We start from the raw sequence: 18,242 nt of genomic DNA on the forward strand, positions 1-18,242 counted from the left end.
TTTAACCCGACTCTCAGACAAGTTCAAGTGCTGCCCCCTCCGCCAAAAAATGTAAAAAAAAGTTTAAAAAGCCAAAGAAATAAAAAGAAACACAGACTCACCTCAGGTGTAACTTGAGCCTGGCGTATGGGATTTTGCTCGACTATAATATCTGTTTCTGTATCTGGTTCGGTTTTAGCTTTTGTTTCTCCCGTTGGCTTCGTAGTGGGTTTCTTTGGCTTTTGGCTCGTTTCGTTGGGGTTCGTTTTGGGTTTCGTCGTCGCTGGCACTTTGGCTTCATTCTGCCTCCTCTGCTTATTGGGACTCTGCAGTGCCAGCAAGTCCTTCCTCAGTTGTCCTATATTACGTTCTTTGGTCTTTATTTCCTCTAGCTGTAAGGAGATGATATGAAGTTTTAGTTGGCCCTGCACAGTTTTATAAGGTTAAATGATTCAGAGATATGAAACTATAGTATACACAATACTGAAATTAATATTTAGATAAACAGACTTGAAGGTGTTCAGACAATAATATTTATGGTACACCTTACCATCGTCTAAACATCTATTGTTTATATTGTTTCAGGGAAATACCTAAATCAACTGTGTAAATATTTAATGAAATGTATTTATAAACAATCTTTCCTTTAAACTTAAATCTAAAGTCGAAATAATTCAGATTTTATGATCGCTAGTTATAAATGACCTGTTTTCTTGCCGTGCAAATTCAAAATGCATGTATGAATTTCAATGGTCGTATGAAAAGTTGCCCGTCCGCTTCGGAGCCGCCGGGTTCCGTTCCGTACCGCTCACCCCTCTCCCCCTCCCCTCTCCAACTCCCTTTCGGCCAACTTTTGGTGACCCGTTAGCAGCCGCTACACGCACAACTTACCAAACGTGTTATTTCAATTTTGGCTGATTTCTGTATGTGAGTCAATCGGTTTTCGTACGCGTTCTTCAATTGCCGCATATCGGCAGCCTTGAGTCTATCAGCCTGCCCCATAATCTGCAAGAAATGGTTGGATATGTATGATATATACGTATCTACATATGCGTGTGGCCAACTTTTGGGGGGAACTCCAGGCAGCGGGAGTGGAGGCCAAAAGCAAGTTAATCCATGCTGTTAGTTTGCACTTTGCGATTAGGTCGCACATCCATTAACCAAACGAGACACAAAAACACACAAAAATGCTACAAAAAGAACGGGAAAGAAAAGTTCTGGTCGCAGTGGAAGAACCCCATACCCTTTATAAGGTATACAGAAGAGAATAAACCAATAAAATATGGCTAATAACTCCTAAAGGCTTTCACTTGGTCGGGTGTTTACCCTCTTTAAAATTCATCGCATATTCTAGAGCATTAGAAAGTGTTTAAAATTCAAATTTAATAGGTATGTTAATTCGAAATCTTAGTAGATGCGTAAAAAATTAGATAAGCCATTCCTGAGAATACATATTTTCAAATACAAAACTTGAAAGTGTAAAGTTAAAGCCGAAACTAAAATATCCTTCGCAGGATTAAGTGCAAAAGATATGGCACAATATTTGCTTAACGTCCTTCGCCGATATGGGAAGCATTAACGAAATTGCCATATCGAAATTGGCTGAGGGTATAAAAACAAAGGTGCCTTCGCTGTCCTCAAACAGTTGGCATTGCAATGTCCATCCAGTGGCTAAGACATCTCCTGCTCCTCGTAATCCTGGCCCACCTGGCCGAGGCAGGTGAGAATCGCATTCCGTTGAACAGCAAGAAGAGCTCCCACCTGATGGTCAAGATGAGCGAGATCCTCTGCAGGGCTCGGATCAAGGTGCTCTTCGTGTATTTCGAGAACCAAACCTCCCACGAGCACACGGGCCAGATTCTGCGGGAGGTGACCAAGTGCGACATTTCCTACATATCTTTGAGGTAAGCTAAAGTCTGTTTTATCATAGTATGCCATGAAATTTCTGATTTGTTTAATTCAATTCTATGTGAAATAAATTGAATGTTTTTCTGATTCATTTTGAATTGAATGAATTTTTTTATTTTGCCAGATTTTTTTGTGCTTTTTTTTGAGAACAAAAAGTGGGAAATTTTTAACAAATCAATGTCAACTGCTTAAAAAATAAAATTCATACAGATTTATTCACAAAAAAAGGCCCTTTGTTCTTCAAAAGAAATTGTCGTTTGAATTATTTCGGAATTCATGCCATTCATTCATTCAATTCTATTAAACTCAAAATTCGAATTCATTCAATTCTAATTAATTCATTCATATAAAACAAAAAATTCAAAATAATTCATTGAATCCCTTCATGCAGGGCTCTAGTCTGCAGCATTACTAACTTAACTGATATATATTACTCCTTGGCAGAAATCAAAATGGACCACTGGAGGCGGTCAAAGACGATGGGATTCTCATGTACATGGTGATGATTATAACAAACATATCGCAACCTTTGGAACTATCGCTCATCCGAAAGAAGTCGGCTGCCAAGCACCGATCGCATGTTTTCCTGCTAGTTAGAGATGCCGATACCGTTTCCGATGCCTGGATGCGGGCCAGTTTCCGGCAATTCTGGAAGATCTGGCTCCTGAACATAGTGATCCTCTACTGGCGCGATAATAGACTGCATGCCTATCGGTACAACCCCTTTACGGACAACTATTTGATACCGGTGGAGAATGACGCGAAGGGGGTGCCCACCCTGGAGCAGCTCTTTCCCAAAACCATACCGAATATGCAGAGGAAACCGCTGAGGATGTGCATCTACAAGGATGACGTGAGGGCCATATTCTGGAGGCAGGGAATCATCCTGGGGACAGATGGATTACTAGCGGGCTATATAGCCGAGAGATTGAACGCCACCATGATGATAACCCGTCCGCACTCCTACAACAACCACAATCTCAGCTCGGACATCTGTTTCTTTGAGGTGGCCAAGGAGTATGTGGATATGGCCATGAATGTTCGCTTCCTGGTTCCGGACACCTTCAAGAAGCTGGCGGAGAATACGGTCTCCCACATGCGCGACGATCTCTGTGTGATTGTCCCGAAGGCCAAGACGGCGCCCACTTTCTGGAATATATTCCGATCGTTCGGCACCTCGGTTTGGGCCCTCATCCTGGCCTCTGTGCTGGTGGGCAATGTTTTCTGCTATATTTTGCAGAACGGTGTGGGTGGTGGAGTGCCCATGCAACTCTTCGCCGGAGCTTTAACCATGCCCATGACCCACATTCCCCGGAATCACTCGCTTCGATTGTTCCTGATCTTCTGGCTCTACTTCGGACTGCTCATCTGCTCGGCCTTCAGGGGCAATCTGACCAGCATGATGGTGTTCCAGCCTTATCTGCCGGATATTAACCAGCTGGGTAGCTTGGCAAGGTCCCAGTACCGCATCCTCATCCGGCCGCGGCACATAAAGCACATCCAGCACTTCCTGACCCTGGGACACATGCACGAGGCCAGGATAAGGGAACAAATGCTGGAGGTTCCCGATGCCCAGATGTACGAGATGATGAAGAACAACGATGTTAGGTAGGTATAATATTATAATTGGAAATTATAATACTATATTTAAAGCCACATTTGATTAGTTACAAATTTTATTTATTAAGTTATAATTAGATTTAGGCCAAACTCCATTGAGGTTTTTGTAACAAAATTTGTAACCAATCAAACTTGTACTTGAAAGTCAATTTTTAAAATCAGTTAACTTGGATCACTTTTTTTCATTGGATTTTTTCATAAGGAAAAACAAGTGATTTAATATAAAATAAATAGATATAAAATAATTTCGAATCACCTTAATAATTTGCTTAGTAATTTTATCACTCCCACTCAATTTTATTCTGTGCTCGTATCACTTGTTTTTTTTACGAGTGATCAAATGAAACAAGTGATCCAAGTTAACTCACTTGAACTCACTCACTCTATTTTCAAAAAATTGACTTGTTTTTCAATTCAAGTGTACTCATGCAGGACTCTACTTTTAATCATATTTAAAAAAAAACGATTTCACCTAAAATCCGATGTCAAATTATAATCGTAATCTAGTGAGCGTAATAATTTCATCCCCAGATACGCCTACTTGGAGAAGTACCACATTGCCCGTTTCCAGGTGAACAACCGGGTGCACATGCACCTGGGTCGTCCGCTCTTCCACCTGATGAACAGCTGCCTGGTGCCGTTCCATGCCGTCTATATAGTTCCTTATGGGTCGCCCTACCTGGGCTTCCTGGACTCGCTGATCCGGAGCTCGCATGAGTTTGGATTCGAGCGATATTGGGACCGTATCATGAACTCGGCCTTTATCAAATCGGGCGTGAAAGTGGTCAATCGACGGCGGGGCAGCAGCAGCGATGATCCCGTGGTCCTCAAACTGCAGCATTTTCACGCCGTTTTCGCACTGTGGCTGGTGGGGATCGGACTGGCATGCATCGTGCTGGCCTGGGAGCACTTGACCCACAACTACAACTTGGCGGTAACAAAGCGGCGCCACTAATTATCGCATGCAACATGCAATGTGATGATGGTGATGGTGGATATGGCGATGATGATGATGTGGCATCCACTTACCTGGGTCTTCTCCTCCTTGGTTCGATTGGCTTCCTTCAGCACGGCGATCTCGTTAGTCAGTCTTTGGATTTCATAGTTGATGAGGCCATCGGCGGTCACATGTGTGCCGCCCGATTCTGGGCCCGATTCGTTGGACTTCTTTATCCCATTGCTCTTCTTGGCAATTTCCAGCGTCTGCTGCAGCTTCTTCACTTCGCTCTTCCACCGACGACTATCTGCGTCGTTTTGAGCCCTGGTGGGGAGAAAAAAGTTATGGAGTCCAGAATTTCGAAAAATTAAACAATATAAATGTATTGCTTCACCCAAAAAAAAAAACCAATATTCAAAACATAAATGTTAAATGATGATCTATTAATCTATTACTAAAGTCAATCGTTATAATTTTAAAGAACCTCAATAAAAATATTATAGCTTCAACTGTATTACATACAGTTCACATGTATGTTAATGTTTGTGAGTAAAGTCCATAAACAGAAATCTGATGTTTCAGCGATTTTAAATCAACATACGTAAAATTGTACGACTGCACATATAGGTTTATTTATATATGCACTGATTTATATACACATGCTGGTTGACAGATTAAATTTCTTAGTTTACTGATTGTCGATCGTGAATTTAATCAAAGGTCATATAAAGTCGCATTGCAAAAATACATTTATATAAAGTTTATATAAGATCATGTATTTTAAAGTCTAGAAATAGTATTTAAATTGTAATCCTATTTCACACGCAAAAGAAAGCATGTTCCCGTAAAATCGATATGGCCAAAAAAATTCAGGTCATGCAAAACTCTTTTCGACCAGGTCAATTTACGTTTCATATCGATATTTTTTTGGGTGCAGGTATTTACTTTTATGACATTAAATACATTTCTTTTTTATATACCCCATAACTTACCTGAGGGCCCTCACTGCTCCGCGTTCTGTGATCAGGCTGGACTTCAGTTCGTTCACCTCCAGACGCAGTTGCTCTGTGAGGGCGTTTAACTTCTGGATCGTGTCCAGATTCTCCTGCAGCTTTCTCTTGATCCTCTGCGGAGGTGCTGCTATCACATTTGTGGTCGTCACACCACCGATTATTACCGGGCGTTCCCGTTCTTTGTCAACCTTTGCCATCTGCTTGGTTGATCCTGTTGCTGGGCTCCTTTCGGCCTCGAAGGATTGCGTATCCTTGGGCCGCAATTTGCCGCGACAGTGCAGCTGGATGCCCTCGATGCGGGTGCGCTTCTCCTGATTCACCGTATCGCCCACGGAAGTCAGGGAGGCGCTCAGCTTCTTCTTTCGCTTCAGTTTGTTCTTGGCCATCGTTTGCCAGTCCTCGATATCGTGCTTCTCCGTGTGGAAGCCATCTCTGAGTTTGGAGCCCGGATCCGTCCTGCGCACCACAGTCCCATTGTGGGGCGCCAGGATATTGGCGGTCCTGCTCCCATTGCATCCCTTGCTAGAGGTCGTTTTGGTTTGGTTTTCAGCCATTTTTATGTAGCTTCAGTATATAAAAATGTTGCCGTCGTTTTGTTTTTGGGTTTATGCTTTTTCAAGTACTGCATATGCGGTGCACTCCGACCCTGCCGAAAGTCCCTGCTATACTTCACCTGGTCATCGTTGGATTCTCCTCAATCTGTTGGGGAAAACAAGGGATATTGTTTTAGTCTCTAATTGTATTTGGTGGTTTTCTTATAACAGATAACATTTTTAAATCAATCATGATATTTCTATAAGAAATAATATTATTTTCAATTATTTGTATTTCAAATATTATATTACTTATTTTAGTCTCTAATTATTATTGGTTATAAAAAATAATATTTTAAAATCAATCATGACACTTATCAATATCTTTGAATATTTCTATAAGAAATAATTTTATTTTCAATTTCTTGTATTTTAAATATTATATTATTTATTTTAGTCTCTAATTATTTTTGGTGATTTTTGTATAAAAAATAATATTTTAAAATCAATCATGACACATCAATATCTATGAATCTATCTATAAGAAATAATATTATTTTCAATATTTTGTATTTTAAATATTTAAGTTCTTTAAGATCAGTGTCTTTGCCTGAAGGGAGGCTACATGCATATATCATCTGAAACGCGGAGATTCTCCTTTGTCTGCCTGCACTTCAATGGCTTCTGTTTAGCCGTTGACTTCTCAACGCTTTTCTTCGCTGCCCTGAACTAATCAACAAGTATCCCCCATTATTGATTTCCACGGAAAAGCTTTTTCCTTCATTTCGCCACAATGGGTCGGGCCACACATGAATGGAAAATGTAACTTATGGCCACCCTGGGACTGGGAAATAGTTTACAACGCGAATTGCGTTGGGTTTACCAAATAAACTGGTCCCGAATGGCCTTTCCTAATGACGTCATGTGGCGCGCCTTTTGCCGTGGAACTAGAATACATGTGTTTTTTTTCAGGTTCCCCTCTGGGGGGCTCTTTACACGCAATAAAAACGTTTTTCATTACTTGTTTTCTCTAGAGCAGAATTCTTCGCATTGCTCCCACATCCGCCCGAAAGATTATAACAAAGCATCTATGTATATATACCGTATGGGGTGCACACACGAATGGGGCCCTCAGTTCATATAATGCTCGCCGAGAGTTCTGTCCGATCATCTTTATCAAGGCCGCGATCTATATATGTAGGGCGACAGATGTGTGTACTTAGCAACCTTCTGGCGCTTAATTGGAATTTGATTTGTTTCTTCAACACGATCCATTAGGTGTTAATTTGGGAGAGATTTAAGTGGTATTTTAATTCCCTTTTAAAATCAAGAATACTATATTTTAAGAAGAGCTATAAACTTTAAGAGTTTAATATTTTAAACACAGAAGGGTGACCCATTAAAAAAAAATAAATACCAAACAATACGATTATATTGCCTATATATCAGTGATAGAAAACGGGAAAAAAAACATGTTGCAACTTTACTAGAGGTCATTTAAATGCAAATGATGTTTGTTTTGTGGTGTCCGCTTACGATATTAAGTTTACTTTTGAACTGGGGATGATAACAGTTTTCATGTTGCATTTAATTTAATTAAATTAAAAACCGCTGCCCCCGTCAACTCGTTAATAAAGTGTTTTCGGGACGACATTCACGCCATGGTGACATCACAGCCTCGATGTGACCGGCTTGGATGGGATTGGTTTTGTTCGAGCGAAGCCACCCACTCGATTTCCATCCACGCCGTACACATGGCCAGATGAAAGTCTCTTTTTTGCTCTTTAAGCATGTATATTTTCAGACATATATCAATTTGAAAATATTGCCAAACGATGAGTCGGACAGCCGACGAGTGTACAGTCTTTGCGGCTGATTCACTGAAGATCACGTATACGCACCATTAGCTCTGAAATCCTTGGGCGTCGTAGACCAAAGTTTGGCGTGCCTCAAACTTTTGTATATTCACTCCCTCACTCACTCACTCGCCCGACGATCTTGTAATGTAAACAGTTTATTTACTGCCTGCTTGCCACTGTTTCTAGCAGTGTAATGACGTCAATACGTTAATTTTCAATAGACTTTTTCGCGCACAGACCAAGTGGAATATCGTCGGTATGTGGGGCAGTTCTTCGACAATTGTTTGGCAAAATTTCCTATATTTCTTTTAAATATTTCACAGAGTTCGTTTCACAGGAAGTTCGCAATGTTGCACAAGTTCGTCGGAATAAAAATGAGTTATGTTCGATTCGTTGGGGAGTCTCTTAATTAGCTGCAATCAATTTAAATTTTAAACTAAAAGAAGTGTTCTATACTAGGTAAAATTTCGTTTGCTCGGCGATAGCAGAGATCTTTCGTTTCGGCCGGACACCGATTGACTAACTCGGCCTCTCAAGCTTTCGCAAGCTCTTTCACATTTGCCTCCATTTCCATTTAATTAAAAGGAGCTTTGCCATTTACTGATGCAGTTCTTGGGGCTACGGGGTGGTAAAGCTCGGGCCTGTGTGCGTGTGTGCCCCGAACCGAAGAATGGCCGACGTAGAGCCGGAAGAGCCAATTCATTGAAAGCCGAATTCATTTTCCTCCCGGTTCTCGTATTCATAACAAAAACAAACCCGCCGCTTGCGTATTAATAACCGAAATATGCACACAACCCTCTCCGAATTCGGTCAAAATAGTGGAACACCGAAAGAAAAGATAACCGAAATAATGATCGATATGGTATTAGTTCAGGAAATGTAATGCATAGATATAATATGGTAATTGTTACTCATTTTCTTGAATAAATATGCTATAAACGCTTCCGTATGAATAACATAGCTTGATTAGAGTTATAGCGCCACTAATCATTTGTGCTAGTTTATGATAGAGAGCAATCTAAAGACGTGACATTCTAGGTGTGGAAACGTGCATATACATAATAAATTGTATCAGAACATAAAAGATAAATTCTATAACAAACTATAACTATAATAACTTTAATTTATTGCATGAAAAATCTAGATGTAAACTCAAAAGCTATTCCTGGTATATTCTTTTCTTCCCCATTCTATAAGTATATCTTTGTACGACTGACCCCCAACAGCTGGAACTTTACAAATCACACACAAATTTGACAATCGCCTCAACGACGCGATGAATGATGGACACAATTATAACACATTCCGATTCCAGTCTATCAACCGAGTGGAAATCTAAATAAAAGCACAAAAGGGGAACAAACTTTGCACTGTGATTTCAACGTCTTATCAAGTGGGAGCTACAATCCACTTTGCTTACTCACTATTTGCATTCTTTCCACAGCCAGTTTTCCGAGATTCAGAATCCTGACACGTTTCGTAATCACTTTGCGACTTTTGGGCTAGCATCCATTGGCATCTTTGTTGGTCCGTTGTCGTCGTTAGGAGGAGTCTTGGGCAACTAAAATTCCAATTCCACATGACCGAATTAGATTTAGACTGCCTGCTTCCATTTGAACCTAATTTCGGTTGAATGTTCTATCGTTTTGGCCTTTAAACGACTCTTTTATTTTCCATTTAATTGCTGCTCGGTGCACAACTCACTCAAGTTGAGCGGTAGGAACAAACTGAAGATGCGGCGCACATTCTAAAATGGAATAAGCGACATGCCTGAGTGCATCGCCAAATTTATATAAATAGAAAGAATCACAAATCTATATTTGAAGTTGGAGGCAATTTCAAAAAACCGCTCAACGGTCAACAGTGACGTCACACGATGTCGATGACATGAGTCGATTACAACGATCAAGTGCGATCGGTGATATTGAAATTATACATTCTGAAAGGAAGAATGAACGTTGGTAACTTAAATATTTAAGGATTGAACAATAGAAAACTTATATTCTGGCCGCAGGGGGATTCCCTAAACTGTTGAATTGCTGAATTTTTGAAAATTCAACGAAAAATTTCAGCAATTTAGGGAACGACCCAAAATGGTTCCTGTTGAATTTTCAAACAGCTGTTATTCGTTGAAAAATTTCACGGAACTTAAAGCATGTAAAATTTGATTTATTGTTGCTAGTTACTGTCTAAAAGAGTTACCAAAGTAAAAAGAACCACAAATATGCTTTCTATGTTCTTTTTAAAATAAATAATGCGTACTGGTGATACTAAAATGTTACAGAGTTGCCACGACTTTAAAAAAAGGTGACAACTCTGGCTTTTCAGCAATTCAACAAAATTTTCAACAGCCCCGAGGCTGATGAATTGCTGAAATTTCTGAAAGTTGACTTTGTATGGAACAGCTGATTAACAGCTGACCAAAATTCAACAATTCAGCAATTCAACAGTTTAGGGAATCCCCCTTATAAATTAATACATTTTTCGGCCCCATATACCCAAATGAAATTCAAATTCCTCTCAAAAGTGCGCCAAAGTTCGCCGCAAACGTTCACACTGGCCGCAAACATCGATTGAAAGGGTAGCAGGTATCGATTCATCGATAGGTCCATTACTCATCGCGGAAAACGTGAACGAAAAGCAAGTTGCCGCCTGTCTGCTAGGAACTTTATTGTTTTAAACTGTATTAAGTCTAAACGGCCAGCCCCATCACACAAATATGGTGAGTCCTGCCGCAAATAACCCGTGGAAGGCGGGGGCAGCCCGAATCAGGAACTCCCTTTCGAGCGGCATGCGATTGTAAACATAACCTGCAAAGAAGCTTCTCGCAAGCCGACGACATCTGCTGACTAATTGGCGACTTTTACTATATATTCGGCTATATATCCTTTCGATCCGCAGCAACCGCAAATCGTGCTGCTAAAGGAAGGCACCGACACGTCGCAGGGCAAGCCGCAGCTGGTGTCCAACATCAATGCCTGCCAGTCGATCGTGGACGCGGTGCGGACCACTTTGGGTCCCCGCGGCATGGACAAGCTCATCGTGGACGCCCACGGCAAGGCGACGATCTCCAACGACGGAGCGACCATCATGAAGCTGCTGGAGATCATCCACCCGGCGGCCAAGACCCTGGTGGACATAGCCAAGTCACAAGACGCCGAGGTAAGTGAACTGAAGCACGTGACTCAGCTGAAGCTTCAATCTGGCTAATCCTTTAGGTGGGCGATGGCACCACTTCCGTGGTTCTGCTGGCCGGCGAGTTCCTCAAGCAGGTGAAACCCTTCGTCGAGGAGGGCGTCCATCCGCGCATCATCATCAAGGCCATCCGCAAGGCGCTGCAGCTGTGCATGGAGAAGATCAACGACATGGCCGTCCAGATTGTCGAGCAGTCCAAGGAGGAGCAGCGCGCCCTGCTCGAGAAGTGCGCGGCCACCGCGATGTCCTCAAAGCTGATCCACCAGCAGAAGGACTTCTTCTCCCGCATCGTGGTCGATGCCGTGCTCTCGCTGGATGAGCTGCTGCCCTTGAACATGATCGGCATCAAGAAGGTGACCGGCGGTTCGCTGGAGGAGTCGCAGCTGGTCTCGGGCGTGGCCTTCAAGAAGACCTTCTCCTATGCCGGCTTCGAAATGGCACCCAAGTCCTATGGCCAGTGCAAGATTGCCCTGCTCAACATCGAGCTGGAGCTGAAGGCGGAGCGCGACAACGCCGAGATCCGCGTGGACAACGTCAAGGAGTACCAGAAGGTGGTGGACGCCGAGTGGCAGATCCTCTACAACAAGCTTGCCAAGATCCACGAGTCCGGCGCCAATGTGGTGCTCTCCAAGCTGCCCATCGGCGATGTGGCCACACAGTATTTCGCCGACCGCGACATCTTCTGCGCCGGCCGCGTTCCCGACGAGGATCTCAAGCGCACCATGAAGGCCTGCGGCGGAGCCGTCATGACCACGGCCAACGACATCAAGCCCAGTGTCCTGGGTCTGTGCGAGCACTTCGAGGAGCGCCAGGTGGGCGGAGAGCGGTTCAATCTCTTCCAAGGTAACAATTTAACTATGTCTAAGTTTAGTTTTAAGTTTAACAAGAAAGGAAGCTAGATTCGGCCAGGCGAAGCTTATATACCCTTGCAGATCATTCCTATTAATTTACAAATCGCAAAATTGTTCAATTTCCTATTATTTCCCATTAATTTTCTGATCGTTCCTATGGCAGCTATATGTTAAAGTAGTTCAATTTTGATAAAATTCAAATCGAAATTCGGAAATATTTAAAAAGAGTCATATCCCAGAGTAGAAGAAAATATTATTAAAACCAACGAAGCAATAATTTTTTTCCTATTAATATGCAATTAATTTTTCGATATAATATAGTGTTCCAATTTTTTCTAAATTGTATTCGAAATTCATAAGCATTTAAAAAATAATATTCCCAAGAGTGAAAGGTAATATTTAAAAAAACACTGAAGCTAGATTTTTTTTACGTTTTTTTTTTCGATATTTCCTATGGGAGCTATAAGATATAGTTGTCCGATCCGGCCGGTTCCGACTTATATACTACCTGCAATAGAAAGAAGACTTTTGGGAAAGTTTAATCCCGATAGCTTAAAAACTGAGAGACTAGTTTGCGTAGAAACGGACGGACAGACAGACGGACATGGCTAGATCTACTCGTCTAGTGATGCCGATCAAGAATATATATACTTTATCTGACTGAAATCATAATACCCTCTGTAAGGGTATAAAAATAAATCTTTAAGATAAGGAAAAGCCCATTTAGCTCTTACAGTCGCACTAATTAATTGTCCCTACTCCCAACAGGCTGCCCCAATGCCAAGACGAGCACCCTGATCCTGCGTGGCGGTGCCGAGCAGTTCCTGGAGGAGACGGAGCGCTCCCTCCACGACGCCATCATGATCGTGCGCCGCACCATCAAGCACGACTCCGTGGTCGCCGGCGGCGGTGCCATCGAGATGGAGCTGTCCAAGCTGCTGCGCGACTACTCGCGCACCATTGCCGGCAAGGAGCAGCTGCTGATCGCCGCCATCGCCAAGGGCCTGGAGATCATTCCTCGCCAGCTGTGCGACAACGCCGGCTTCGATGCCACCAACATTCTCAACAAGCTGCGCCAGAAGCACGCCCAGGGTGAGTGTTCCTGCCCCTTACTATGATATTTACAGATACTTTAAAATATTTATTTGCAATGATGTTGGGGTTTGTTAAGGGGGGATAGGGTCTTTGGCACCAAAAAATCGACTAACTTTACGATTTTTTCTATAAAAACTGGTTGGATGGATTTAATTCAAACCTTTTGTATATTTTTAAGTGTCCTTTAATTAACATCCACTAATTTTTATAGCCGATACTATAGGCTAATATATCAGTGGCAAAGCGATTGCTGGAACACTATTAAAAAAAGGCGTTTTGCGGTGTTTATATTTCGCTTCAGAATTACGTACCTAAAGTCTTAGAGGTTAGGGTACTAGTTTCAGCATAACTTCAAAAGTTTTTCTCCGATTGACTTAAAACTTCTTTTGTATACTCTTAAAATGTATATCTACAAGAAAAAAAATGTAAAAAAAAAGATATTTTTTTTGCAAGACCATACCCTTTCATTAAAAGTATTTACATATACTTTACAAGATTTATTTGCAGTTATGTTGGGGTTTGTTATTCGATAGTTGAATTTTACTTGAGAAACCAATTAGTACAAACAGCATATAGTTTCATCTATTTATTGGTCCACATAATAGTCCTTAGTCTGTTCACTTCTTGAGCTGCTCATGCCAGAGCCGGAAGCAGGGCTCCTGGCAGAGACCCGGTTTGTCCGGGCAGGAGTTGCACATGAACTTGCTGAACTGCAGCATTCCGCCCTTGTGGCAGTGGCGGCAGTTCTTCCGCGCCGGCTTCCCGTTCTGCTGAATGACCACCGGCTCGTGCCGGATGCTCTTCACCTGCTTGGCCTCGGCCACTGGCTTGTTGTTCTTCGCCTTTTCCTGCTCCTCTGACTTCTGCGGACTGCTGACCGCCACGGGTTCGCTGATCACTTCCTCCCTCAGCAGCGACTTGATGATGGCCACCCGGAACTCCGAGTAGCTTTTGAGGTGACCGCCCCGGGGATTCTGGCCGTTGGCCAAGTACAGCAAGTAGGCATTGTGGACGAGGATGTTGAGCAGGAAGATGGCGAGCTTCCTGTCCGCCGGCAGCTCCTGGCAGGCAGGCTGGTAGTGGATCAGCTGCTGGCGACTCTCGTGGCCGCGTCGCAACTGCCAGTCCAGCTCCTGGATCAGCTTGGGCCTGGCGTTGGTCTTCTGCATGGACAGCTCCTTGGCATAGATGGCCAGGCAGTCGGAGCTGAAGAAGTACAGGCTCTTCGCCCGCCGCCGCCACTTGGCCATCATCAGCGAGGTGGCGTAGCTGGTGGAGATGCTGTTAACCGCCAGCTGCTGATGCACCAGCGCCTTGCTATTCCCGTACCTATTCCTGTCCAGCAGCCCCGTGCAGTAGGTGCTCCGCTTGGCCAGCTCATGGGCCAAACCATAGCTGCCGTAGAACTTTGAGGCGTACACAGTGCGTCCCTCCTGGTGGTCCTTCGTCAGCTTCAAAGCCAACTCGTTGCGGTGCTCCACCAGCAGCCGGGAATTGCGCACCCATTTTGGGGCATCCTCCTGCCGCACCACCTCCGGCAGCAGCTTCACCACCAGGCCACTCTGTTCGCTCAGCATGTGCAGGAGTAGCGAGTTCTTGCGAAACTTATTTGGCAGATCCTCCTGGTAGCTGAATCTACCCTTCCACAAAGCGATGGGTTCATTGAGCACCAGCTGCTGGCCACAAACATACAGATCCGCCATTCGCTCGTTGATGAAGTTGAGCAGCGGAAAGTCCTTGGCCTTCGGCTGCAGTGCATCAAAGCTGAGGCAGCGCAGCAGCTGCTGATAGCGTTCCAGGCTCATCTTCCCAGCGAAACCCACGAAGCCGTGGAACATGTTGCTGCTCCAGTAGTCCGCCAAGTGGTCCAGTTTCAAATCGCTCATCAGCAGGCAGAGTCCCACAAAGGTTTCCATTTCCTCGGCACTGGTGGGCTGCTTTTTCTCTCTCCTGAGATTGCATCCCTGGGCCAGAAGGCTGAAAAACCTGGAGCGGTTGCCCAGCAGCTGGTTGAAGTAGTGCTGCGGGCACTGGAAGCGCTTGCCGAACTTCAAGCCAGTTTGCTGGCTGGGAGTGGGGAACTTGAAGAGCAGCCGGGAGCCCGTCTGCTGGCTGCTCCAATCGGGGTCATAGTCGTCGGGTTCATCTTTTGGAGAGGGGGGAAATATAATTATATAAGAAAGCGGAAGGGTATAGAGCAACCAACCCTGACAGAAGACATCCGCCTCGTGGTAGTTAAGCTCCGAGTAGCCATCCTCGTCGGAGTCGCTCTCCTGGTGGTCCAAATCCAAGCGACTACTGGTGTCCACCTGCTGCTCCGCCGCCAGCTGCAGCTGCAGCTCGGTGAGATCCGGCTTGATGTCCGCCGTACTCAAATCGTAGTCGGCCAAAGCCGGATAGCCGTCCAAGGGCTCCGTCTTGATGTCCACGCTGCGCCGCTTCACCGGCGACCGGTGGTCATCCTGGCGCGGCTTCAGCTGCTGCTTGCGCTTCCTTCCCGTGGACATGGCTTTCTTTTTGGGAATCTTTTTTTTTGTAAACAGCGGAAATTTGTGCGGCAGCAACGCGTGTTTTTCTTCCGACCTCTCTGTTTCTCGCCCTCTCTCGCTCGAGTCACATGTGCTGTAGTGTGTGCTCTTTCGCACCTCCTCGATTCGTTTGTTGCGCGGGCTGTGCGGGGAGTTGCCACCTGGGCGGAAAGTGGCCATCTGAAATCGGTGGGGAATTCGAAATGTTAAACCGATTTGAAAATATTCTAAAAAGCGATATTGAAATGTGTAGTTTATTATATTATATTATAAATATTATTTTGTTATTTATTACGATTTAATCAATTACAATTTAAAAAACCTTACTTACCTTTCACCCTACTTTCTGCAGGCGGCCAATGGTTCGGCGTCGACATCAACAAGGAGGACATCTCGGACAACTACGAGCAGTGCGTCTGGGAGCCGTCGATCATCAAGATCAACGCGCTGACGGCGGCCGCCGAGGCAGCCTGCATGATCCTTTCCGTCGACGAGACAATAAAGAGCCCCAAGGCCGGAGAAGCCCCGATGGCGGGCGGCGGCATGGGAATGGGTCGCGGCATGGGCAGGCCCATGTAAATAAAATCATTCAGAAATCCAGAGAACTCTACACACCCTAATCATCAACACTCACTAGCATTTCTCTCCTAATTTAACACGTACACGTATTACTCGGTCATACCTTCGCATTTCGCACGCTTCGAAGCAAGAACAACAACAATAATCCACTGACCTATCTGTATATGTTTAAAAATAAAAACACGAAATTTGAAAACATATTTTCATAACATAAAGAAACGTTTTTAAATTTAAATCCGGGACAATGTGGCAACTCTCTGCAGCGGTGCTGCTAGCGGGCTGTTAAGCGGCCTCCGTGCTGTTAAGCGCAAGCAACATTTCAATTGTTGATCCCATCCGTCCCGTAAATAAACAATAAATAATGGGCAATCACAAGGTCCTCCGATCGGCGGGCAGCAATCTGCGTTACTCGATGTACGAGTTCATTGACGCGGTGCACAAGCGAACGATTATCTGGGAACGGAGGCACCCGAACTTCCACAACCGGGAGCTGAGAGATCAGGCCTGGCAGCAAATTGGCCAGGAGCTGTGCTCCAACTTCGAGGCGTCCAGCGAGCCGGAGAAGCAGGAAATAGGTGGGTTGTGCTCTTCCTATAAATCTCTCTACAAGTTTACCTCCCATTCGCAGTGAAAACCCTGCTTAAGCGCTGGAAAAACACGAGGGACAGCTACTTGCGGGTCAACCGGCTGCGGCAAAGTGGCGAGGAGGTGGCCAGGGCATCTTACATCTACGAGAAGGAGCTCAGCTTTCTGCTGGACGTAAAAGCCGAGTCGGAGGACGAAGAGGAACCTTTGAAGGAGGAGCCCAAGCCCCAGGCCAAGCGAAAACGCCCGCCGCCCACTCAGAGATCCGCAAAGACTCCCCGAAGGAGGAACTCTGGCCAGGAAACGAGTTTAGAAGCCGTTAGCAACACCGCAGACCTTGCGGACAACCTGCAATCCGTTCTGGAGGACCTGACCTACACAAGCGATGATCCTGCGCCACCTGTGATCGTGCCGCTTCCTCAGTTTCCCGCAGATCCACCTTGCAGTACAAACACCGCCTCCACAACCGCTGATCCCGACCAGGCCTTCTTCGACACCATCAAGCCGCACATGCAGCGGATGTGCGCCGATCGCAAGCTCGACTTTCAGATCGAGGTCCTGAAAATACTTCGCAATTTTAAGCCAAACTGAATAATAAGTTATAGTTAATAACTATAGAAGTTAAATCATGTTTTTCGCTTTACATTTACATTAACAGAGGATGTAGTTAACAGCTAGCAAGTAGGAGGAAAACTTATCGTTATCGTAAATCGTTCACAGCCAAGGGCGCAAAATTTAAACACTGTGTTGTATTTGCTTTCTTTAAATGCAAACTGGAAATTTGCATGGCCCTTAACATAACGAATGATTTAGCTAACACTTTTCCTAAATATCTGAAATAAGTAAACGTTCTTTCTTTATTTTCAGTTCATATTTTAACTTGTATTCGATGTGATTTACAAATAATCTTGGTTAAATCTTAAATATAAGCTATAGAGTGCCTTTTTGTATTCAAAAGAGGCAATAAAATGTTATCATTAAAAAACATTTTCTGAACAAGTTAACGCTGGTCCTTAAATTGAACATACATTTTATTTGGGCTTTAGTTATTACTTAAAACTTATTAGGTACCTATTTTTTATTTTAGAACAAGTTTTTATAGAGAAATTCAAGTTCATTCATTCTCCTACCTCCGACTAATCCCTTCCTTGGCCCGGATGCTGCCTCAATACATATTTATCGCCTGCAGCGAAATTATAGTACAAACATAAACTGTCAAAAAGATACATAAGCCATCGGATGGCCTGTGTTCCGAAGCGGTTCGACCAGTTTCGGCTGATGTTGATAAAAAAGAGCTTAAACCTGTATTCATACAGCTTGTCCCTCTTATGCCAATCGAGTTTCCATTATGTATAGAGATTTCTTCATGGTTTTTGCTCAACACAAAGGCACATTTATGTATTTACGAGTGTATTTATAAGTCGACACTTCAGACGACACCCCTAAAAAAGAAATCGCTGAAAACCGTTAAGGAAGCCGTAAGGGTAGCCCAGAGATTTGGATTCGGTGTCGTCTTTCAAGCGTTCCCCGCTGTTGGAAGTTCCAGGACTGCCTCCTATG

General features: G+C 44.0%; 5 protein-coding genes across 7 annotated transcripts in view; 3 read left to right on the forward strand and 2 right to left on the reverse strand.

The window, feature by feature from the left end:
- Positions 1–4,540, forward strand: part of Ir85a (Ionotropic receptor 85a) — a 9,963-nt gene extending 5,423 nt beyond the window's left edge. Inside the window, exons 2-4 of the mRNA XM_017158615.3 lie at positions 1,494–1,883; positions 2,332–3,495; positions 4,039–4,540. Coding sequence (XP_017014104.2) covers positions 1,636–1,883; positions 2,332–3,495; positions 4,039–4,462 — 1,836 coding nt within the window. The 5' untranslated portion in view covers positions 1,494–1,635 and the 3' untranslated portion in view covers positions 4,463–4,540. The remainder of the gene's footprint in view (positions 1–1,493; positions 1,884–2,331; positions 3,496–4,038) is intronic.
- The window catches only part of Pif1A (PFTAIRE-interacting factor 1A), a 26,633-nt gene extending 18,255 nt beyond the window's left edge, over positions 1–8,378 (reverse strand). The window contains exons 1-5 of one of the 3 annotated variants that reach the window (XM_017158565.3): positions 7,892–8,378; positions 5,437–6,156; positions 4,537–4,768; positions 871–984; positions 102–371 (exon numbers count right to left, since the gene is read on the reverse strand). In XM_017158565.3, coding sequence (XP_017014054.2) covers positions 102–371; positions 871–984; positions 4,537–4,768; positions 5,437–6,011 — 1,191 coding nt within the window. In that variant the 5' untranslated portion in view covers positions 6,012–6,156; positions 7,892–8,378. The remainder of the gene's footprint in view (positions 1–101; positions 372–870; positions 985–4,536; positions 4,769–5,436; positions 6,157–7,891) is intronic. The other 2 variants (XM_070216611.1, XM_070216612.1) reach the window with 2 other exon arrangements.
- Positions 8,379–10,416: 2,038 nt separating this feature from the next.
- Positions 10,417–16,316, forward strand: CCT7 (chaperonin containing TCP1 subunit 7). The gene is made up of 5 exons (XM_017158813.3): positions 10,417–10,571; positions 10,751–11,011; positions 11,068–11,887; positions 12,664–12,987; positions 15,871–16,316. The coding sequence occupies exons 1-5, from the start codon at positions 10,569–10,571 to the stop codon at positions 16,095–16,097; spliced, it is 1,635 nt and encodes a 544-aa protein (XP_017014302.1). The 5' UTR covers positions 10,417–10,568; the 3' UTR covers positions 16,098–16,316.
- Positions 13,545–15,659, reverse strand: LOC108068929 (uncharacterized). Its single transcript, XM_017158799.3, has 2 exons — positions 15,197–15,659; positions 13,545–15,136 (listed from the first exon to the last, which is right to left on the reverse strand). The coding sequence occupies exons 1-2, from the start codon at positions 15,495–15,497 to the stop codon at positions 13,608–13,610; spliced, it is 1,830 nt and encodes a 609-aa protein (XP_017014288.2). The 5' UTR covers positions 15,498–15,659; the 3' UTR covers positions 13,545–13,607.
- Positions 16,317–16,455: 139 nt separating the features above from the next.
- hng2 (hinge2) lies at positions 16,456–17,420 on the forward strand. The gene is made up of 2 exons (XM_017158825.3): positions 16,456–16,672; positions 16,726–17,420. Exons 1-2 carry the CDS (start codon positions 16,459–16,461, stop codon positions 17,271–17,273), a joined length of 762 nt encoding a protein of 253 aa, XP_017014314.2. The 5' UTR covers positions 16,456–16,458; the 3' UTR covers positions 17,274–17,420.
- Positions 17,421–18,242: the final 822 nt, after the last annotated feature.

This window comes from Drosophila takahashii, chromosome 3R (assembly GCF_030179915.1).
Source record: "Drosophila takahashii strain IR98-3 E-12201 chromosome 3R, DtakHiC1v2, whole genome shotgun sequence".
NCBI classification, from domain to species: Eukaryota; Metazoa; Arthropoda; class Insecta; order Diptera; family Drosophilidae; genus Drosophila; species Drosophila takahashii.

Bases quoted from the DNA above. Each gene is read 5' to 3' on its own strand.
- CCT7 (XM_017158813.3), top strand. The intron at 11,888-12,663 runs GTAACAATTTAA...TACTCCCAACAG, and splicing joins GCGGTTCAATCTCTTCCAAG to GCTGCCCCAATGCCAAGACG. The intron at 12,988-15,870 runs GTGAGTGTTCCT...TACTTTCTGCAG, and splicing joins GCGCCAGAAGCACGCCCAGG to GCGGCCAATGGTTCGGCGTC.
- LOC108068929 (XM_017158799.3), bottom strand. From the start codon at position 15,497: ATGTCCACGGGAAGGAAGCGCAAGCAGCAGCTGAAGCCGCGCCAGGAT. The intron at 15,137-15,196 runs GTTGGTTGCTCT...CCTCTCCAAAAG, and splicing joins GGCGGATGTCTTCTGTCAGG to ATGAACCCGACGACTATGAC.
- hng2 (XM_017158825.3), top strand. From the start codon at position 16,459: ATGGGCAATCACAAGGTCCTCCGATCGGCGGGCAGCAATCTGCGTTAC. The intron at 16,673-16,725 runs GTGGGTTGTGCT...TCCCATTCGCAG, and splicing joins GCCGGAGAAGCAGGAAATAG to TGAAAACCCTGCTTAAGCGC.